Here is a 24388-nt window from a genome sequence, read left to right as displayed (position 1 = left end):
TTGATTAGCACCCCATCCAAGACCTTCTCCACCAAGGAGGCACAATGGCAATCGTATATACCATCTATAAGATGCACAGCAGCCACTCACCAAGGATCCTTTGACAGCACCTTTCAAACCTGCAATCTCTACCACCTAGAAGGACCAGAGCTGCAGATGCATGAACACTAATACCTACAAGTTCCCCTCATGCCACACACAATTCTGAATTGAAGCTATATCACTGTTCTTTCACTGTAACTGGATCAAAATCCTGAAATTCCTTTCTTAACAGCACTGAGGGCAGACCAAAAACACATGGGCTGCAGTGGTTCAAGAAGGCAGCCCACCATCATCTTCTCAGAGACAATTAGGCTTGGGCAATAAATGCTGGCCTAGCCAACGTGCCCAAATCCTTTGAAAGAATTTTAAAAATTGAAGGAACTTTTGTTGCACTCCTTCTAAGACAACTGTACACAGTATGATAGCTGCAGTTTCACCAAAGTCCTATAAAGTTACAGCAAGACTTACCTACACTTTTACTCCAATCCCTTTGCAATAAAGGTTGACATACTTTGGCCTTCTTAAATTCAAGTCATCTGGCGTTATTAGTTAAGTTCTTAACATTGTTCTCGCTCAGTAATGAATGCCACTTTGCAGTAGAAGGCAACGGAATCTGAAATGTTCCTCAATCAGGGATGGAGAATGGCAGAAATATGAAACATGACAGAAACATGGCCTGAGAACTACAACTGGTCCATGCTCTCAGCAGGAACTTGATGGGAGAAACATGCCCATGTCTTGGAAGGCCTGAAAGGGAGAAACAACATTTAAAAACAGAAACAAAATGTAAATTATACAGATTTAGAGGGAATCTTTCAAATATTTATCATCTAAAAATGGAAATGTTTTGAACTGCCATGGAGTAGTAATGAATCTCAGAATCCAAGTAAATAGCGCATGATAAACACTGATTTCCAACTACATATTAATATTTAGATCAGAATTCAAATCTTGGCTGTACACTGGAAACTCAAAATGGGCAAAAATAAACAGTTCTTTTTGATTTAGTTCAAGTTTTATCAAAAGTCCTTAACATGTTAAAAGTTTGCACAGTAAGAAGTCTCGCAACACCAAGTTAAAATCCAACAGGTTTCTTTGGAATCACGAGCTTTTGGAGCATTGCTCCTTCCTCAGGCACTCACCTAATGAAGGAGCAGTGTTCCAAAAGCTCGTATTCCAAATAAACCTGTTGGACTTTAACCTCGTGTTGTGAGACTTCTTGCTGTGCCCACCCCAGTCCAACACTGGCATCTCCACCCTATGTTGAAAGTTTACCATGGAATAATTTTCAGATCAGCCACACGGTTATATACCTTTTTCAATTGACTTTATGAGTGTTACAATTAATTGATTGCAAATTCAATTTTTTCCTATTATTGCCCTGAGTACTTAGTGTGTGAGTACTAGTGTGTGAGTGCACTACATGAAGTGGCGACTCATTAGGGTAATAATCAGAATTGGAAGACAACTGAGAACCCCCTCCTATTTCAGGGGAAGCAGTGGGACTTTTTTTTAAGAAACATAAGGGCAATGAGAGAAGAAGGCATTGTCTTCATGACCCTGTTCAAGATGGATAGGCTTCTTATCCCTAACAACTTCATGCAAACTCGTATCATGGTTTGTCTCAATGTACTGAACTAGCCACTCCCAACTGGGTCAGTGGTGGCTCAGCCATGTTAACTTTGGTATTCCCAAACTCAGGAGAGAGAAAAAAAGTTAGTGAGAGATCCTTAAAAAAACAGGAGGTGCTGAAACTCTCACAGCTAGGTGTAGTTATCGGCAAGGAAAACAGAAAAGTGAACATCTTGGTTATGGAATCTTTATCAAAATGCATCAATTACACCTCTTTACCAGATGACGTCCATATTTACTTGTGGAAGGATGTGAGTTTGCGAGGATGAAAGGTGAGAACTTAATAAAGCTCCCTATTTTGCCTTCATTGCTAATGTTGTCTGATAATACTGATTGCCCAGGCTGGCAAAAGATTAGCCACCTGGGTGAATCAGAGAATCATACAGCATAGAAGGAGGCTAATTAACCCAATGATTCAAACAGCAAAGCAGTTCATCCCAATCTCCCTGTCGACCACCCTACACTTTCCCCAGATTCCTGCAATAGTTTTGCAATTCCTTTCTGAAAGCTACAGTTAAATCTATAACAATCACCCTATCAGTGTATTTCAAATTTGAAAAAGCATTGCAAAAAATGTTCTTCCTCATGTCATCTTTGCTTGTTTTGTCAGTCACAAAGTCTGTCTCCTCCCATTACGGATTCTCCAACCACTGGAAGTATTTTCTCTTTAGTCTAGTCACACCATTTATTATTTTAAGTATCCCTATTAAACCTCCTCTTAGCCTCCGCTGCTGTGCAAGGAAAGAAAGCCTGCCTTCACCAGTTTATCCATGTAATTGTATTTCTCATCCCTGAAAGCATTCTCATAAATCTCTTCTGTACCTCTTCAAAACTTTCACATTCTTCAAGTGTGGAGCTGCAGAAATGGACACAATACACCGGCTACTGAAAACTATAGTCTCCTATAGTTCCAGCATAATTTCCTCGTTTTTGTGCTGTATACTTACTATTTATTAAAGCCTGGGATCCCACATGCTCTGTTACCAACTTTGTTAACCATCCTGCCTACTTCAAAAATTTATGCACATGTTCCAATTCTCTCCTGTGTTGCACATTGTTTAATATTACACCATTGAATGTGCATGGCCCCTCCTCATTTCTTCTATCAAAAAATACCATCCATGCCTTTACATCCATTTACACGGGAGGTGAAATTCAAATCAAAATGCTGCAGGTGCTGGAAATCTGAAATAAAAACAAAGTCCCGGAAATGCTCTGCCAACATCTGTGGAGAGAGAAACAGAGTTAACATTTTGAGTCAAATATGACCCATCTTCAGAACACACCTGATATATGTTTGCTTATTCTTCCAGCCTGTAAAGGCCTCCTTGAAGTTTATTACCATCTTCCTCATTGATAGCTACATTTTCACGTTTGAATGATTTGTTAATTTCAAATTTGTGCCTTGTACCCCGTTCATCTATATTAAAAATAGCAGTGGTCTTAATACAAAAATGTACTTTTACTAACAAGTCAAATATGTGGTACCTGAGCAAATGTTCTTTCAAAGTCTATGACATCAACTGAACTTCCTTCATCTATATTCAGTTACCTCGAAAAAAAATCAAGTCAATCAAAGACAATTTGCCTTTAAAAATCTATGCTAGTTCTCCTTTGAGTCCATCATAGAATTCTACAGTGCAGTAGGAGGACAATGATACGTTGAGGACTCCGGAGAAGATGTTGTAGCTTCTCCGGAGTTCCAGTACTTCCCTGGAGCGGAGAAGCTACGATATCTTCTCCAGAGTCTTCAACATATCATTGATGAAGACGAACATCTCGCCAGGGCCATCCCCACACCCCCACTTCTTGCTTTCAGACAACTGCACAACCTCAAACAGACCATTGTCCACAGCAAACTACCCAGCCTTCAGGAGAACAGTGACCACAATGCCACACAACCCTGCCACAGCAACCTCTGCAAGACATGCTGGATCATCGACATAGATACCATCATCACACGTGAGAATATCATCCACCAGGTACACGGTACATACTCTTGCAACTCGGCCAACATTGTCTACCTGATACGTTGCAAGAAAGGATGTCCCGAAGCATGGTACATTGGGGAGACCATGCAGACGCTACGACAATGGATGAATGAACATCACTCGACAATCACCAGGCAAGACTGTTCCCTTCCTGTTGGCGAACACTTCAGTGGTCACAGGCATTCAGCCTCTGACCTTCGGGTAAGCATTCTCCAAGGTGGCCTTCATGACACACGACAGCGCAGAGTCGCTGAGCAGAGACTGATAGCCAAGCTCCGCACACATGAGGACGGCCTCAACAAGGATCTTGGGTTCATGTCGCACTATCTGTAACCCCTGTGACTTGCTTGGGTTTGCAAAACCTCACTTACTGTACTGTCTGGAGACAATACACATCTCTTTAACCTGTGATCAGTGCTCCTTCCACTCACATTGTCGGCCACTTTAAGACTTGAACAGCAGGTTAGGTGTAAAGATTCGCATTCTAATCAGTAATCTGTAAACTGTCTGTGCTTTATGTGTTCTGTCTGAGGCCAGAACTCTCCATTCACCTGACGAAGGAACTAACCCTGAAAGCTTGTGAATTTACTATCAAATAAATCGTTGGACTTAAACCTGGTGTTGTCAGACTTTTTACTGTGTTTACCCCAGTCCAACACCGGCATATCCACATCATAAACACCAGTAAAAGCAGTGAAAGGCCGTCCCAGTTAAAGGATGAATACAAATAAAATCATGTTTAGCACCCTGGGGACAAACCAAAGGGAGGCTTTTTAATGTCAATGCATCACCTAAGCCCTTTTCCAGGTTTACAAAACACTTTTCAATGAACAACAACACTTAACACGAAGACAGTTTAACTTTGTTTCAGATAAACTTCTCTCAACAAAATGACTCTTGCCGGATCCCAAGCACGAAGATAACATTCTTGTTTCCTATAATTGGTGAGCTGCTGAATCACTATTTCCAGAGCTTTCCAGGATTCAGGACTACAGCTATTAGAGGATTTTTATAACTGCTCAATTATCTCTAAATCCTTAACATTGCCTGTTTCTTGTTCCTCAGGGAGATCAGTGTTTATGACTGATTAAATGGTGAGTTTGTTACTCATCTTTTAATTCAACAAATCTTAAGTATCACCTGCCTCCTGGGGTTATTCAGTCCCACTACTTGACCAGCGATTATGGCACAGTAAGAGTATGGACAGAATGTTCCCAAAAAATGGCAAAGTACCAGGTTCTGTCTGAAAATTGAAACAGTCAGATTTTCTGTCCAGAACTTCTGATTCTTGGTTAAAAAGAAACAGGGGAGACATGTTTTGCACCATCATTCTTGAGGGGTGGGAGCTAAAGACTCTGCAAGGCCTCTTAAAAATGGCATCCCAATTTCAAACTTAAGAGACATGGTCTCCCCCATCCATCATTACTGGCAATTCACCACCCTCCCCAGGGCACTGCTCTGTTGTATCCCTAACCACACTGGCCTACATTCCCAAGCGTGGTCATCTTGACTACTGGGGAGCAATAGTGATTCCTGTCAGTAGGAAGCAATGCTAGTGGGGGTGGTATCATCTGAGGCACCCAAAGCAACAGCATTATGGCATTTAGGAATATTTGAATCAAGCAAATTGATGGTAATTAGTTTCAGACCCTCACTAAGCATGAACCTGATTTAGGATGTGGAGGATCATGGCCTAAATTTAAAAGGATGATCTGCATAAAAGCTTTTGCAATAGAAAAGTGTAAATTGAGCAGTTCCTTTCAGGACTTGTAGCAAAGAACATCAAAACAGCTGGCTGAGTTTAGACAGCCCATAATTGCAGAATGGGGTCTCAAACTGGCAATATGTCCTTATTTGAATATGCATATGGGCTACGACCAGTTTCAGGCATAGATTGTGTATGCCTACTTATTTGGTTATTCCATTATGGCTGGCTTTTCACTTGTAATGAACATACACTTCCTACTCACTATATTTGAATCTTAGGAAGTAATTTAGCACCCAAGGAAAGCATGGAGGGCAGTTGAAATTATATTTGCCCCTTGCAATGATTGACAAATCATCTATTACTGAGTAGTAGGGCTTATTTATTGCTTTAGGGCTGAAATAATGGCTCAACAAATTGCAGATATTAATGATCGTGACATTTGAAGTTGTAAATTACAACAATCTGCCTGAGGAAGGGAATTAATGCTTCAAACTTTTGCTCAGACTCATTTGCAAAATGACAAAATTAAAATCCTTCATGAATGAGGCAATGTTTCAGAACAAAGCATTTCATTTTCCTGTGCTCTAAAAAAGTCTTACATTTAAGAGTGGTAACAAGGTGCAGTTTTAGTAATATAACTGAAAATAGGTCGGTCACAAAAAAAAAGCACCCTTAAGAGTGCCTAATCCACATAAGTAATCTGATTTTAGATAGATGAGAATGACTTTAAAAAAATTACAGAATTATTTACTACTGTGATAAGTGTTTAGAAGTCAGTTTTGCAGTAATAATAAGTTATTGCTGGAAAATTTCAGCAGTCTGGCAGCGCATGTGGAGACAGAAACAGAGTTAATCTTTCCAGCCCATACTATTCTTCTTCTGAAGAGAGATAGAAATCTGATGGATTTCGAGTCATAGAGGTTACAGCATGGAAACTGGCCCTTTGGCCCAACTTGTCTATGCGCCCAGTTTTTACCACTAAGCTGTATAATTGGCCAGATTTGGCCCATATCTTACCCAAGTCACTATCTAAAAGCTTATTAAAAGACAGAATTGTACTGGCCTTTACTATTGCCTCTGGTAGATCATTCCAGACACTCACCACCCTCTGAATGAAAAATTGCCCCTCTGGACTCCTTTATATCTCTCCTCTCTCGCCTTAAACCTATGCCCTCTAGTTTTAGACTCCCCTATCTTTGGGAAAAGGTGTTCGCTATCTACCTTATCTATGCCTCTCATTATTTTATAGATCTTAAGATCACCCCCAAGCCTCCTACACTCCAGGGAAAATAATCCCAGTCTATCTAGCCTCTCCTAAGAACTCAATCAAATCCCAGTAGCATCCTGGTAAATCTTTTCTGCACAATTTTTATATTTGTTCAAGAGAGGGTGTGGGAGCTCAGGAGAGACTTGACAAAGATATCATGGGCACAAGACGAAGCAAGCATTAAAGATAGTGTTAAAGACTAAAGAAGATGCTAATTGTGGCATAATGGTCAGATGGCAGAATGTTTGAATCATAGAATCAAAAGAAACTATGGGGTTGGGACATATGCCACCACTTATTCAAAAAGCACTGAAACAGGTCGTGAGAGGAAAATTCAGTGATTAAACTTATCCCCTTCTGTCTGTAACAAACTGAAACCATCACCCATGTCTATGTTATCTCCAGATTTGACTATTCAAACACACTCCTGGCCAACTTACCACTTCCTGCTCCTGTAAACGTGAGATCATCCCAAACTCTGCTGCCTGTGTCCTAGCTTGCATCTTGATCAGTTTATAAAAGCTTTTCCTGATACCCTCTCCCCACACAGGGCTAATCTATAGCTTGTTACGGGATGGGATTTTCCAGCTGTGCTTGCCCCAAGATCAGAAAATTCTGCCTGTGGTCAATGGACCTTTGCATACTTCTGTCCTGAACATTACAATTCCCTTGGTGGGCAGGATGGGAAAATTCCACCACTTATGTTTTGCTTTCAGAGAGCATGGACCTTTGTTCTCCTCGTGTCTGCACGGGTTTCCTCCCACAGTCCTAAGATGTGTGGGTTAGGTTGATTTGTTATGCTAAAATTGCCCCTTACTGTCCTGAGATGCATAGGTTAGAGGGATTTGCGGGTACGGGGGTGGGGCCTGGGTGGGATAGAATCACAGAAACCCTACAGTGCAGAAAGAGGCCATTTGGGCCATTGAATCTGTACTAACCACAATCCCACCCAGACGCATGGAGGCCATGGCACCCAGTGGAAAACAGCCTCTGCTGATGTTTCCTGGCCCTTTGCGCTGCTAGAACAGCACCGCAGGCTGGGAGAATCACCTTCAGTGACTTCCCAAACAAGCCCTCAACAGATAGCATCTCTTATATCCTATAATGGCAAAGACTTTATCAGCCTTGAACATAAAGCTAGATATGCAATCACTATAATTTGTTACAGACATCATAACAACATAAGAAATAGGAGTAGGAGTAAACCATCTAGCCCTTCGAGCCTGCCCCGCCTTTCAATAAGATCATGGCTGATCTGAAGTGGATCAGTTCCACTTTCCCGCTTTCACCCCATAACCCTTGATTCCCCTATCTATCAGAAATCATGGAGAGACAAAATCACGAACTAAGATTCTGGCTTGTTGAACAGGTTAATATTGTCTTCCTGAGCTGCTAGCTCCAATCTGTTTAATGTCTAATGTATGGCCTCCGTGCATTTCCGCAGAAAAGATTTTCAGAGTAATCAGCTCGAAAAGCGACATGGAGCAGATTACAATATGCTAACAGGCATTTCAATATAATTTCCCTCTCCCTGCTCCTCCTGCCAGGAGTGGTTCACTCTAGCAGGGTGTACAATTGCTTTCCACTAATGGGAAACAGATGTCTGACCCCGCTGGCACAATGAGAGACCATGGAGTTCCCTCAGAAAGTCATAGGTGATTGCATCCATTAGGCACTGCCAGCTTGGTCTCCTGGCACTGCTCAAGGGGAAAACTGGCACTGCCCACTTTGGCACTGCCCAGCAGGCAGTGGGCAGTTGAAAGGGGGTTGGGCCAAACCCTATTGGGGAGAGTGATCAGTGGTGGTGGGGTGGGGGGGGTGTCTTCCTGCCATTCTGCAGTGGTTCAGTCACAGAGGGAGGGAGGATGGCAGTCAGAACTGGCCATCCTGGTGGAGGGGGCAATTTGAAAGATCAGGGCTTGCTGGATGGAGGTGTTGTTGGGGGAAGTCAGAGTAGTGTCGGTAAGGGGGGGATGGGAAGGTGGGAGATGCAGTTGATGGTTCGGCAATGGCAGCAATGTGGAGTTGTGGGGATGGCCAGTGATTGGGAAGCCAGCAGTGCAGGGCTACTGCGCGTGTGCCAATCTCCACTCTGACAAAACCGGCATATGCGCAGTGGTCTGCTCAGTGCTAAGCTGCTGGCCTCTCCCACTGTTCGGGCACTCTATGATGCACAGAGTGTCAGAGATTTGCTCTGGAAATCGCGCTGAAAAAACCAACTGAAGTTATTCCTGTTTTCGTGCAAATTGGGGACTCGGAACTTTTATGGGAGAATTCCAGCCATTGTCATTTTAGACTTTCAGACTCCGCTAGCAAGCATGGTTTGTCAAATGGAAGTGGCCTTCGGCCTGCTCCACTTGAAGTTGGGCTGTGTGGCCCCAGTTAAACAGGCAGAAAATCTTTAGACATAATGAATATGAGATCCCCGAATACAAGAAGTGAATTATTTTGTTCCTGAAACTTACACATAGCAACTCATTGACAGAGTAACAGCACTTTAATGGTCTTTGTTCATCCAAAAAGTCCAATTTAAAAATAAGTAGCAGCAATCAGGATATAATTTATAAAAACATACACTGGTGTTCTATTCCATTACAAATGATATATGAGTGGAGGCAAGGTGGATCTGAGCAGCGTTGTCAAAGTGGAAACAGGCACTCAGCGAACATGGAGTTAGATGCAAGTATGACATTAAAGACAAGGGATCAATTCAACTTACATTTTTCAAATGTTGTCCAATAGATTTTGGCAACATTTCTTTGTCAAATGAAACTTGCTATCGGACTCTACAGTCTTAAAATTAATGACAGTGAATTTTAAATTTGAACGCCAAACTTCTTTTGAGTAAATAGAAAAACATATCCCAAATAGCAGAATGCAGTAAAATGTCCACACCTTCTGGACATAAAGAGTGACTGTTAAATACATTAGATTTTTCAACCGTTTCCGACTAGAAACAAATTGCTAAATATTAGTTTTAACTTAAAGGCTGGAATTGGAATATTAAACATTACCTAATCCCAGGATGAAAACCATATCAAATCGAAGGAAGGGCAGATAGCAAAATCAGAATGCAGCACAAACGTTCACAACATAGATCTGGGATATCGTTTAGTGCACTGCAACACAATGACCCTCTCCAGATGCTGGTCTTGTCAACTGAGCCAGGCAAACAAGATGGCAGCTGGTTTGTGCTGAGTTATTTGATCTTAACCTCAGTGCTCACACATAGTTGTAGAACAAAACAGCCAGTGTCAGTGCTCCATGCTGTCACTATGGTTAAAGAAATGATTAATTTAATAAAGACAGTATTTAATTGAAGCATCTGAGCTCCATGGAACTGTACACTGCAAAGAGACAGTAAATTATCAAGCTGCAATACTAAAGGAGATATTCTGGAAAGAAGGGGAAAAAGAAAGGTGTGATTAAAACAGAACTAAATAGTGCTGGAAAAGCTCAGCAGCTTGGGCAGTGTCTATGGAGAGAGAAACATATTCATGCCTCAAGTCCAATATGACTTATTCAGATAGATGTATCAACATGAGTTGGTCTGTTCAGTAATGCATGTCACTCCTTCTTCTTACAATAATTTGATCAATCCTAGCTATTGCCCCTTAATGCAGATTGGCATTAAAATAATACTTCTGAAATCGTGATAATAGCAAATGTTTTGGGGATCACCATCTTCTCCACAGAAACAAAAAGGACATCAAGACTGCAGTCCCATCACGCACTGATAATTGTATATTTTTCAAAATGTAATTGATGCTGAGTCATAAAAAATAATTCACTATTTGGCAAGTTAACATAATTTCTCTTGAAACACGGACTAAGTGCTTTGCATTTTATCTTTAAATTGCAACTGTAACTTGTGTGGTCAATAATGTAACTGCACACAATATTTTTATGATCACTATAAGAATATACTATTTGTCAAATGCGCTTGTTTTTCTTTCTTGTTCATCCTTTGAGGCGAAGCTGACCATGTTCATCATCTGGCATGTTTGGGAGGGTTCTTGCAGATATGTCGATGAATGCTAAGGCTGATCTGAGCCTGGAAGTTTCTGATGCCAAAATATTTTGCATCTGTTTGATAAAATTTCATTTTGTTGACTAACACAACTATGAGTTAAGGGAACAATGGTTTGGAAGTGGGAAGGTGGTTTAACAATTGATTAGTTGTTTGGTAAATAGATCTTTTTAAAAGTTAATAGAATCAACATGATTTTGAAATTTATGTCCTCCCTGTTCTCATGCCTTCCCCACTCCCTAGCCCCCTTTATGACTTTATAATGTTCAATTTACAACAGCCAGCATTTATGATGTTTAAGAATTGAAGCTGTTTTGATTTTCCAACGTCGATTTTGACTTTATGATGCCACTCCAGCAGAATTGTTCAGATGTCCAAAAATGCACGTTGATGTCAGTAGTGTTAATGTATTAGACACCACTTGTTTCTATGTGTTTTTTAAATGTCAAAATGATTGCTATTTACAACATGAACAGATTAATGTTGCCATTTTACTTGCCTATAATTAATAGAATACAGAATTCTACTCTGGGTTATTTTGGTGAACACAGGTTAATCGGGCCTTACTTTGGGAGCCAATCCCCCATTTATAACATTGCCCTGATGGGAAAAGTGACTGAGTTATGATGTTTTGACTTGAGACACAATTTTAAGGAACCAATTGTGTTGTAATCTGCAATTGCTTTGCCCATCAGCAACGTTAATTAAGAAATTTTGACTTGTGTTTTTAACTGGCAGTTTGCGGTCAGTGAATTTTCAATTCTATAACCAACTCGACAAGTCTTCGATTTCCCATTGATCTAGTACGTTAAAGACAATCCCTTTCTCTGAGTCAGGGCTAAGGAGCTTGATTGTGCCGGGAATTTCAGGACCCCATCACGTGGACCAAACGGATTCCCGAGCCTGCACTTGCTGGCAGTGGGAGCGGCTTAGTGATCATCTAGGAGGCAGCCTCCTAATTGGCTGTCTCCGTATTCCCAATGTTGCATCCCTAATTACAGAGGTGACAGATCCAGTGGCTCAGCACTCTCACAGGGAGAGAACTTGAACTGAACAGAATAGAACTTAAGAGATAAACATCCAACCTGGCAAGTCCATTTGGATGTAGAGGTAGCCTATCAACTGTGCTAAATGTGACTGGCTTTGCAATCTTTCATGTTCGCAATCTCATCAACAAGGCATGGAGACTTCAGCCCTGATGCCCATACAGTCTTCCACGGGTGCAGAGGCTGCAAAACCACCCTTACTTAGGACCCTGACCAGCCTAATTAACTGCTTGCTTCAGTGGAATGGGCAACTGATCAGATTTCCAGTCCATCCTGGGAAAGTTTCCCAATAGTTGGAATGTAGTAAGGAGCCATCCCAAAATATTTCCTCCTATTTTCCCAGCTCTCTTGCCTTCAAGACAGCCACTATAGGGCCAGGAAAATTCTGGCCTGGTTGCAGGTATGATGTTGAAGCTAATTTCACTCAAATCAAAATGCAATTTAACTTTTCAAAATTAAGATTTTGGTTAGTGAGTTTTTTTTTAATCCACTAGTTGGTGTAAAATCAAAGGGAAAAGGTAAAAAGTTCCCTGTTGATTGGGGGAGGCAATGGTCTATTGGTATTACTACTAGACTATTAATCCAGAAACTCAGTTAATTTTGGGGACCTGTGTTCAAATCCTGTCATGGCAGATGGTGGAATTTGAATTCAATAAAAAAAAAATCTGGAATTAAGGATCTACTGATGATCATGAAAACCATTGTCAATTGTCAGAAAGCCTCATCTCATTCACTAATGTCCTTTAGGGAAAGAAATCTGCCTCCTTACTTGATCTGGCCGACATGTGATTCCAGAACCACAGTAATGTGGTCGATTCTCAACTGTCCTCTGAAATGGCCTAGCAAGCTATTCAGTTCAAGGGATGGACAATAAATGTTGGCCTGACAGCAACACCCATGCCCCATGAATGAATAAAAAAAATCAAAGGGGTCTTGAAACATGGGCTGCTTTACCAGATTGATGCAGAAATGGTAATAATGGCCAGTTACTGGTATCAGTAAGTTAGCTGGCTAGTTACCGCTATCGATAAGTTAACTGGCTGAAAGACAGAAAGCAGAGGGTAGGGGACAGAAGGTGGAAAATGGATTTGGTGTTGGGACCAGCACTGTTCACAATTTATATTAATGATTTAGACTTTGGAATTAAAATTACATTTTGGTAAGAAGCGTGAGGTTGCAATTTACATTAGAATCAAAAAGGCAGAGGAGAACAAAAGAAGTTTGAAAGTGTAGACAGACAAATCACTAACATTATTGGTATAGGTTAATAAGGGCATTAAAAAAAATAAGCAAACCAAATATTAAAGTTCATTTCTCAAATAGAATTGACAAGTGGAGAAATTATGCTTGTGTTTTATATCTAGCTGGTACTGAACCTTGGTTCAACAGTGCTATATTAGAAGCACTGAAGAGGCTACAAAAAAGATTAGCAAGGATCATACCAGATCGGAGAGCTTATACTTACCACAAAAGTATGAGAACACCCAGTCTCTGTTTCTCTTGATTACAAAAAGCTGAGGGGTGACTTAATAGAGGTCTTTAAAATTGTGCAACAGTTGTGCTTCTACCTTTGGGCAGGATCATGTCATCACTCAATGATTATCACGATGAAATCAAATAGGGAATTACTAAGGACTAAAAGTGAATCAGGGAGATCTTATGGTGTGGTGGGTCTCATGGCATCCCTGCCTCTTGAGCTGGAAGCTCCAGGTTTGAAGCCCAGCCCAAGACTTGATGGCCAAGGGAGGCAAATTCATAATGTGACCAGACAGGTTGATTAGCAACCTGCAAATCCAACACATGCCAACAGCAGACAGTATGGACAGGAGATATTCCTAGTCAGCCATGTGATAGAAAGTTGGAGCCTCTACCATCACTTTCCATAGCTCCAGAGCACAACGTACAATTGAAAGTTCATGTTGACATGGCAAAATAATGATGGAGGGTTTGTCATGTGAGGAACAGTAGAGTGGGCCTTTATTCTTTGGAGTTCAGTAGAGTGAGAGGTGATCTCATCCTACCATACAAAATTCTTACAGGGTACTTGCAGGAGGGTTGGTTGTTGAGAGGGGTGAGTGTCATGGTAGTTGAGGGAGGATGTGTTTTGAAGCAGGGAATATAGTCTCAGAGTAAAGGACAGGTCATTTAGAACTGAGACAAGGAGGAATTTCATCACTCAAACTGTGATGAATATTTGGGACTCTCTGCTCCAGAGGGCTGTGGATGCTCAATCATTTGAGTATGTCCAAGACGAAGATGGATACATTTCTTCATATTAAAAACATCAAGGCATACAGCGATAGTGCAGAAAAATGGTGAACGGCAGATTGGGCTGGAAGGACTGAATGGCCAGCTCCTGCTTATGTTCTTGTGTAACTTGGAGTCAGTGATCTATAAACACATCATCACCACACGTGAGCTAAAACATATCTATGTATTAAGAATACACTGAAGTGGAATTAAATTGATTATTGAGAATCTCAGGCTGCATGGGAGAAAAAAAATTAATTCTTTATTACAGCAAGTAGCTGAATAAAGGTGATTTATTACTCTGACAAACTTGTTTTTAACCAAATCTAACCATCATTTCACATCACTTAATTTCACAATGCATACCCGAGGAAGTGTCAAAATTTGCTGCTAACTTATTGCATACAGGCTCAATATGAAGTATGAAAAAGTGAAAAGAAATTAAAGAGAAATAGGGGTCAAACATGATAACGCCTTGCATTAGTGAAGCATTTGGAAAGTCTCAAGACTAGAACTTGTACAACTCAGTTTTCATTGCCTTGGTATGGAACATATATTCAACTCAACTGAAATTATTTGAACCGGTGCCAACTCTGCTGAAAGGAATTATGTTGCAGATATAGCTGAGAGATTTATAAGTGGGGATTAAATTATTTTATTTGCCAGTCAGCAGGAAGAGAGTCACATACGTGTGCTAATGGTGTCTTGAATTCAACCCGACATCCTTGTTCCTATAGAAGTGGCATTTTTCTAATGTATCTGGCTTGGCTCATTATTAATTTAAAAAAATCAAATCAATGTGAAATATAAATAAAACGTGCAAACAACTAAGATAGGCAAGCACACGGGCACAGTGACAGGAAATATTAAAGCACTGTATAAAAGCCCATCACAAAATATGCAAGGTGGGAGTTTACATTTTGCAACCATCAGTAATTTAGACCGTGTGCCTTATAGTATATCCTCATTTTACAAATGTACTGGTGAATTATTTGAACCGTGAGATGACAGTGAAGGAGACTGTGCTTGCTGTTAAGTACAATACTGATGGCACAATTTGCCTTCAGACTAAACTACAAGCCTGAAAAAAATCCTGTGTTTTAAGGGAACCCAAGAGAAATTTGCAGCAAATGAACAGCCAAAGCCTCTGGAAAAATTATGGCACGGTTGACTGAACTAAGAAGCTCCTTTCTCCTTCCATACCATTGATCTAAAGCCTCATTACTGGTGTGCTTGCATCCCAGGGATCCGATTCTCAATAGAGTGCAGCAGCTGGGCCCATCTTTGAGCATGGCAATGTTATCTTTTAATGAAATTGCATGCAAATATGGATTGAAATGCACTACCCATAATCTATTCCCCGGCACAACTGATGGGACAAGCTAACAGTAGTGAATTGTAATACAATTTGAAGCAGGGCCTCCCTGCAAAATCAGAAACTCTGCAGAATTAAACCTTCAAAAGCAAAACTGAAAAATGCTTGCTCCAAAATTCCAGCTCAGAAATGCAATCCAAGAAAAACAAAACTCGTGTAAAAAGTTTGCACTCTGACTAAAGACTTACATTTTCACAAAACCACTGATTTAATTTTTTATTAGAATTGCTGGAGGTAATTCTCCCTTTCACTGTCTGGGAGAGATCAGTCATTCCTTATACAGACTTGTCCTTAAATTGTTGATTCAGAATGGAGAGCTTTTGCTTAAAATAACCAAATCTAGTCAAAAATAAATGCAAGTAACAAGAGAACTGTGAAACAGAATCAACAAGTAGTAGGTTATCCAAGATTCTGAAGACATATTTACTTGTCTTATGCAAGCGTGTCATAAGATTAGATTAAATAATTTACAGTATCCTAGTAAAGATTCACACATTTATATTTATTTTCAGATTTAGCTTTCCATATTTCTTTGGACTCCTTGATAAGGATACAGGGTTTGAAGTGCAATTTTATTCGGGTGGCACTTACACCAAACTACGGTTCATAGACGCCTAATTTCCTGACCAGAACAATGACTTTTTACTGTCTGGAAGGCTGTAGGAGACAGCTCTATCCTGTTATTTACTCGATGTGTGGCACCAGAGACCAAGAATCATGCTGCTAGCTAGACGCACCACACTACAGATTAATGCAGAACTGCACTATTGTGAGAGATGAAGATTTCTAGAGATGAAGACATTTGATATTGTATGTATATATCTACAACATTTTGTTTTAAATGACAAACACAGATCCCTTTACTTCTTATTTAAAGCATCCTTTATTATTTGTATGTTTGCATCATCGCCTCAGAATTTAGCCAGAATAAAATAATTTCCTTAAGAAATTTAGATACAAATTTAGACACCGGAATCTCTCACATTTGAGGTAAAAGTCTGCTGATCAGTAGTAGCTCACTGATGGTGAGACAACTGTCTGCAGGAAAAGTATAGTTTGTTCTTACTAGAATATTACTGTAATGTTAGTGGACCCCGAGGGAAATTGGCAAAGACTCACGCTTCACAAGATTTGCCAGCCTGCCTTGTAATGGGCATAAGATCTATCCATCCTTTGCCAAGTACTGTATTTCTTGATTCCTAGTCTCATTCAGGATCCATTGTGATGGAAGGGTTTGGTACACTGAATGAGGTAGGCATAAGTGGGTCCTACCATTGGGGCAAGCATGTCCTTTCCTGATGACAGGCAGACATCAGATTTTGCATTGGGAGGTGCATTAATGACATAGCTGTAGTTCTTTGGGCACCTGCCAAATGGGAACTTAGAATATTGGGAGCGAACCTCATCCAGTCTTCAGCTAACAACCAGACTGGTGTATTTTTCAGCCAGTCATTGGATACGGATCACTGGGGAACAATCAGTGTTTCCGTCTGAATGCATGAGCAGGGAACAACACTGGTCCAGCTGACAGAAGACGATCAAAATGTTCCTCTACAAGCTACATCATCATTAGAAAAGCACAAATGTGTTAATAGTTTTAAAACAAATCTCATCTGGTAAACAGTGAACAGCGCTTAGGTCGCTTCGAAATGAAGTGTGGTTAGAGGGAATTTTCTTAACTATAATATTTACATTCAACTTGTCTTACTTTATACATCTCAGTTTTGCACACTTAGTTCCACAAAGCAAAGTTTAGTGACATTACTTGCACAGGAAAACCTACCCAGAACGGACAGGAGAGGAGGTTAGAAATAAATGAGATATGGGCAATAGTTGAAAAATAAAGTTTCAAACTAAAAATAGCTCTAGGAAGTAATTCTGGTTATTCTTTTCCCCATAGGTTACGTATTATTCTCCCACAATAATACCAGGGTACCCTTCTGATAGGATATCAAGTTTAATCATCCTCAAAACTTTAACAGTTAATAGGAAATGGAAAAGACCTCCAAGTTCTTCTGATAAATATGAATTAATACAAAATTGACTACAGTCAGCATTAAAAATATTCTAGTGTTAATGGTGAACACAAATACTCCATTCTTTTTGTCATATTCCTGTTCCACAGGATATTCATTGAACACTTAAATGGCAGCATGGTGGCACAGTGGTTAGAACCACTGCCTCCAGTGCCAGGGACCCAGGTTCAATTCCAGCATTGGTCACTGTCTGTATGGAGTTTGTACATTCTCTGCATGGGTTTCCTCTGGGTGCTCCGGTTTCCTCCCACGCTCCAAAGATCTGCGGGTTAGATTGATTGGCCATGATAAATTGACCCGAGTGCCAGGGCGATTATCAGAGTAAATATGTTATGGGTTTCGGGAATAAGGCCTTTTGTGGGATTGTGGTCAGTGCAGACTCAATGGGCCAAATGGCCGCCTCCTGCACTGTAGGGATTCAATGACTCTATGAAATGTCATCAGAACAATACTTCTTTGTGCCTTTAATTGATGCAAAATTTAATTTTACAAGATGCATTAGATTTTCAGTTACATTCAACAGAATTGTCAGGTATTGCTACAACAAGACCAGTGAATTAGCTACATCACCATGTGCCTATCGGCTCTCTACCACACATCATCTAACTTGACTGCATATGTTTATTTTCACATGAATCAAACCTCTTACTAAGCCACCACAACAGTCGGAAAAAATGTTAAAAAAAACACAAACACTTACTGTATGAGTGCAGTTAATAACTAAGGTTGGTGACTGGGAAAGGAGAATTCCCAAAACATTTGCTGAGCTGCCCACCATAACAAAATTGGCCATTTCCTTTGGCTATATTTCTGGCTGCACAATCTAATAACAGAAACTATTGGCACCAGGACAATATAAAAGCAGTTTTAGTGTTTGTGCCTCCATCCACAGAGAGCAGTCAGTCAATTCTCAACCCATCTCCTGTTATGGCTAGAAGATAACAATAGGACATACTAATTTAGAATGACTTTCTATGCTCCCTGTCTACATGCATGCATAAAAAATGCAACGTAGTGTAGAAACTCTTACTTCGCAGTTCCATAGGCCATTGTCTGTTAGTGAGTTTGTGGAAAGAGAGAAAGCTGCACCAAAACAGACAAAAAGACTTGACGACATGTGTTTCCTCTCACTATATTTACTCTGAAGTCTAGCAAGTAGTCTTTGTTTGAGTTACTATTGATCCTTATAGTTAGTAGCTGTGAAACAATCAGCTTGGTTGGCACATCATATTCTTCTGAATGCCAGATGACATATTAACACTCAACATTAGTAATTATAGTTTTAAATATAAAAGTAAAGTAATCTCTCTTGCCATGAGAGAAGTTTAAACCATATGCAAGAATTTGGAAACTAATGCATATTTTCAGAACATCAAGAGAGTCATTACATTTCAGAAAAGCCTTTTTCATCCGTGACATGTTTTCTTTCTCTTCTGAAGAATTGAATCTTTACTTAGATAACCCCAGTCACCTCTTCAGCCTACATTCATGCACGTGATATTGCAACAGTTCACGGTGAAAAGATGAAAGTATAGCGAAGGAGAAGAGGACAAGAGTGGTTGTGTGCAAGAGAGATTACATGTCTTACTAACCTCTCAATGCAGGTGTCGAGGGCGGTTGCAATGCCCTTGCTTTCATCTGGCTAAGATCAGGTGACTCAGCACAGACCAGAACAAAATGAGGACATTTTCTGCTCTGCAAAGCATGCCAAACCATCAGGAAATCATACAATAGTCCTATTTACATTGACAGACAGAAAAGGCTTTATTAGACTCCTGGAATGCCTTCTTACTGTGAACACGGGAGAATCTACCAAATTCTCATGCAATTATTAATTAAATTCTGTTTTCATATACGAAAGCTTTTTCAAAAAATACTGTACACTTGGCAGTCAAGTAGGATCCCAAAATGTATAGTACTATATTATGTACACTTATATCATATATACTTGGTAGAATTTCCTTATAGCTGAAGTGAAATCTTAGATGAAGCCATATTATAATAAACATCGCAGTTACTGCTAGTCAGAAATAATTAATAACAGATACTGTTATACAACCTAAAGGCAACCCCAGTTTTAACAATATTTTCCAGTCCTTGATCCAGTTTCAGCCAGGTTTGCATCCCCACTGCAGCTCCCAGACTTTAATAGCTGCTAGTCGTTGCACCATTTCTCCAGTGTGCAGAGAGCTGGCGTAAAGCCCCGGTTATCATGACATCTTGGACTGATTGGGTAACTAAATCCTCTATATTAAATTAACTGAAACACCTGCAGAAGTTGGTACGAACACCTGAGAAAACCTAAATGTCAGCCACAAACGCAAATGCAAAGTGAGTGGTAAAATTTGCAAGAAGAACAGAACGGAAACTGAAGTGATATGGAAAGATGCAAATGGAAACCTTTGGGAGATAGAGGCAAAAGATTTTAGCCTCATGTGAGAATCTCCTGTTATCTTGCTATATAAAATAGCTTGCCCACTTAATATATTGGACTGGAGACCCAGGATTAGAACAATGACTTAGCTACAGGCTATCGTCAACTAACGAATGCATACATTCCATGCTGCAATGTAGTCATTTCTGTTTCAATGTAAATAACCCCAAAATTCATAACCCAATTGCTGCTGAATAATCCAGATTGACACCCAGGACTGAAGGTAGCATGGATATTTATCCAGGGTCAACTGATACAGAACTCTGCACAATTGCGCCAGTCTGAGCACATGAGGGAAGATGCAATACCTTATTTACAATCAAACTTTAGATAATTAGCTTGTAGAAACAATACGTTAATTAATCAGAAAACTAAAAGTTTGAGTACTGCATCCAATACCAAGTGAAAACAGTGCATTCCTCCTGGATTATGATCAGTTAGTCTAAATACATATGCTATTAATTAAAAAAACATAGCATTGCCTTCTGGTGGTTCTGTAAAAACAACCTTTAAGGAAGTGAGGCACAGAACAAAAATAAAGGCCCTGCCACTTGTATCATTTTCTTAAAGGGATAAACTTGTAAGGACTTCTGACACCAAGAATTTCTTACTTGTAAGAACAAGTTAAGAAAAAGTGCTAATTTGATAAATAAAACATTCTGCCCATGTGCCACAGTTTTCTTCCTTTTGAGTTACAATCCAATTCAATCTTCTTCAGTATCCCAGCCACATATTTAAATGTTTGATTTTCCAAATACTTACCCAGGGCATGGAGCAGGCCATCATGACCACAGATTAGGGAGGGGGGGGGGGAAAAATCCGCTATCTTGCCTCCAATTTTTTGATCCATGCACACAGTGGATCGAGTAACAACTGAGTGGCGAATCAAAATTTATTCCTTTACATTTGTACTTCATAAATTTCAACAGCTTTTGCATGAGAAACATTAAAAAAAAGCGCTTTCAATTGAATCTCTTCCATTCGTATCTAGGAGTGCAATTGAACACTGCTGAAAATTATTTTAATACATTGAGTTTATAATGGTTTGCTGGTGGGTAATCAAGGTTACCACATAAACAGTTGGGGCGGTATTGCTGGAGGATCTGCTCAAAACAGATCAAGTGTGTCGCTACTCAATGCCTCATTCTCTTGAATGTATTTCAGAATATCCAGTTCATCCATGTCAGCCACAGTACTTTTAAGGGGACCACATTCTGCTGCAGGACTGTTTCCCATTTCAGATGACAAGGTTGGCTTTTTAGGCACAGGTGGTTTGGTTGGCACAGGTGGTTTGGTTGGCACAGGTGGCCTGGTTTTACTGCTGGCACTCAGCTTCAATAATTTATCCAAGTCATCTTCAACTCTGAAAATATTAACAGCACAAAGTGATGATTAATGATATCACCAATTGTTTGACATCAGTTGTATACTTTTTTTAAAAAAAACATGGAATGTCCAACTTCCAACTGATATATTCTTCCGTATTTCTGATCGTGAAGGTAAGTCATTTAAATCATGTCACAGTTGGAAGCTAGCCAGATTTTATCAACAGCATTTCAACAAGTGGCATGTGATCACCAAACTGCAACATAGTAGATTAATGGTGACTGATGATAGAAGCTGGTGGTTTATGCAAATCAAACCAAATAGCAACTCCAGTATGGTCAAAATGGCTGCAATAATGTTTTATTCTATTTTATATAAATCACTGGCCTCCAAAGTGTATTCAAATATAATGAGTGCAAAATTTTAACGACTGTTCTATTACAGTAGTGTTTCAGTTAATTTGGACAGACTTGAAAGTACAGATTTAATCAGATGCTGTCATGTGTCATGGCAAGGTGACAATAATATGTGCTCCTAAACCAATGCAAACAGTCTTTGTCTTTTTAAAGAAAACAATGAATGCAAGTCACATATTAGAAGCCAGTGAGTTACCAAAATAATGAAAAATTCCTATTTTGTTTTGATGGAAATAACAAAATCCCAATGTGGCTCGGTAAATGTGTAAAAACAGTGAGCAAACAAGCTTTAAAATGAAGGCAATTTATTTGCATCAAAAATGTTTTGGTTTGTGAAATTCATGCTGGAGCATAATATAGTTGACACAGTGGGAGTTTCAACTAGTGCAGGATCAGATTTCCTGTAGAAATCAGTACACCACATCCAGTATTTCATTTTTTAAATTACTGCTTCCATTCTGAGTGACTCCTGACCCCAGATTCAAAACTACAGTTACATATAGGCAGTGTGTTCTCAGCAGAGAATATCCACAATTCCATGTGATTTAATTTTGCCCACTAATCTTTTATGAGGGACATAACCAAAAGAATTCTGAAAGTCCAAATGCACCACATCTACTGGTCTTCCTCATCTTTGCAATAGTTACACCCTCAAAATACTTCAGTAGTTTTGTTAAACATGATTTGTCTTTCATAAACTCATGCTGGTTTTATCCAATCCCGTCACAATTTTCCAAACGTTCTATTGCTTACGGTGGGATTTTACAATCTCGCCTATGAAAATTCCTGCTCATGGTCAACGGACATTTCTGTTGTTTGCCCTTTGCCCGCTCTGATTCGAGGGGGTGGGCAGGGCAGTAGAAATCCGGAGCACATCTTTTATAATAAACTTGAGCATCTTGTCTGCCACTGATATCAGGTTAACTGGTCAGTAATTCTCCATTTTTCCTCTCCTCCTCCCTTTCCAAATAGTGAGGTTGAATTTGTCACCTTCCAATCTGTAGGAACTGCTCCAGAGTAGTTAGAATTTTGGAAGATGACTATCAATACATTCACTATTTCCAGATCCACTCCCTTTAAGGGGTGCAGGTTATCAGGCCCTGGTGATTTGGCAGCCTTTCATCTTCATTAATTTCACCAGCACTATTTTCTTACCAATACTGATTTCCTTCAATTCTGTCCTCTCACTAGATCCTTGGCTCCCTATCATTTCAGGGAGGCCCCTTGTGCAAGAAAAGCCTTTAAAATGCGATTCATCAATTTATTTCTGATATATTGTAAAAGATAGAACAGAAATTACAGGAGCAATGCATGGATTCAGTGCTGGCAGCTAAAATGCAGGTGACAAGTTTTTGCAATCAAAAGTTGTTTATGAAGAAAGGAAATGTTGAAAAAAAATGTCTTAACTAGCCCACAGAAGTGACAGGGTAATTGGCCAGGAATAGAACTGAGAGAAAACAGAATATTGAGTAACACTAGGTGGAATTTAATGGATGATGGTGTTTCCTGCCTAGCAATCCCAGGAGTTATTGAGGTACGCAGGCTAAGGATCTGGTTAATTGGACTGGCTAGCAGCTTTGTATCCCAGCAGCACCACCGGGAACAGGGGTGGCATGGTAGCACAGTGGTTAGCACAGCTGCTTCACAGTGCCAGGGACCTGGGTTCAATTCCCGGCTTGGGTCTGTGAGAGTTTTCTCCAGGTGCTCCGGTTTCCTCCTGCATTCTGAAAGATGTGCTGGTTAGGTGCATTGACCCAAACAGGCACCGGACTGTGGCGACTAGGGAAATTTCACAGTAACTTCATTACAGTATTAATGTAAACCTTACTTGTGACACTAATAAATAAACTTTAAACCGTGGCAGTCCCCACATTCTCAGCTCGGATGAAGGGTCACCCAGACTCGAAATGTTGGCTCTATTCTTTCTCTACAGACGCTGTCAGACCTGCGGAGATTTTCCAGCATTTTCAGTTTTTGTCCCACATTCTCGGTGTCGGGGCTAGGGTGGAGGTAAGAGTGGGGTCCTCACAGCAAAGATGGGGACATAGGCCTGGGATGTGGGGGTGGTTTTGATGGAGAGTTTGGGGAGGTGGAACCCCATGTGGAAAAGATTGGCAATCCTCGATCTCGTCACCAGAGCCCTGAGCGGGGTGACCAACTGGAGGCAGGGTGGGTGGGCCTTCCTCACACCCACCTACTCCATGTCTCCAAATACACTGGCAATGGCATATAAAATTCTGCTCACCACTGTTGTTTTTCAGTCAGCTTGCAGTCAACTTGGACTGGATCTAGCTTTGATCACAAAGGATCCTTTTTTAAAAGAAATTACAGTCTGTGTGGGCTGATTAGACCAGAATCTATTGCTCATCCTTAATTATCCTGGATGGTAAGCTGTCTTCCTGAACGGTTGCAATCTATGTGCTGTGCGTACATCCACAGTGCTGCTAGGAATTGAGTTCCAGGATTTTGATCCAAATGTGACATGCCTGGGTTACAGGATCATAGAATTAGAGTAGTATGACCAGTGGAAGACACTAACTGCTTATGAGAGGTGTCGCCGGGAATATCGAAAGAGGCAAAGCATTTCCAAAACCCTACTCTCTTGCCAGAGAGGTGGCTACCCTGTGAACTAATAAATACCTGAACAAATCTTCAGTGTCTTCATCAAGGCTTAGATTCATTGCATCACCTTTAAAGTCATAGGCAGTTGGATGTAATGAAGAAACACCTGTTTGGATAGTTTCACCCAAGTCTGGGTCCTCAAACAATCTGAAAGCAGCTACAGAATGAGAGTTCATGTTAATGGATAAGTTATCACTTCCCAACATGCATTTT

General features: G+C 40.2%; 1 protein-coding gene across 1 annotated transcript in view; it reads right to left on the bottom strand.

The window, feature by feature from the left end:
- Positions 1-17725: 17725 nt before the first annotated feature.
- Positions 17726-24388, bottom strand: part of hs1bp3 (HCLS1 binding protein 3) — a 93278-nt gene continuing 86615 nt past the window's right edge. The window contains 2 exon segments of the mRNA XM_080192227.1: positions 17726-21174; positions 24194-24332. Of these exon segments, the coding sequence (XP_080048353.1) occupies positions 20919-21174; positions 24194-24332 (395 nt within the window). The 3' untranslated portion in view covers positions 17726-20918.

Source organism: Carcharhinus amblyrhynchos, chromosome 7 (genome assembly GCF_965287045.1).
Source record: "Carcharhinus amblyrhynchos chromosome 7, sCarAmb.v2.hapA, whole genome shotgun sequence".
Lineage (NCBI taxonomy): Eukaryota > Metazoa > Chordata > Chondrichthyes > Carcharhiniformes > Carcharhinidae > Carcharhinus > Carcharhinus amblyrhynchos.
This window is presented reverse-complemented; position numbering and strand designations above follow the sequence as displayed.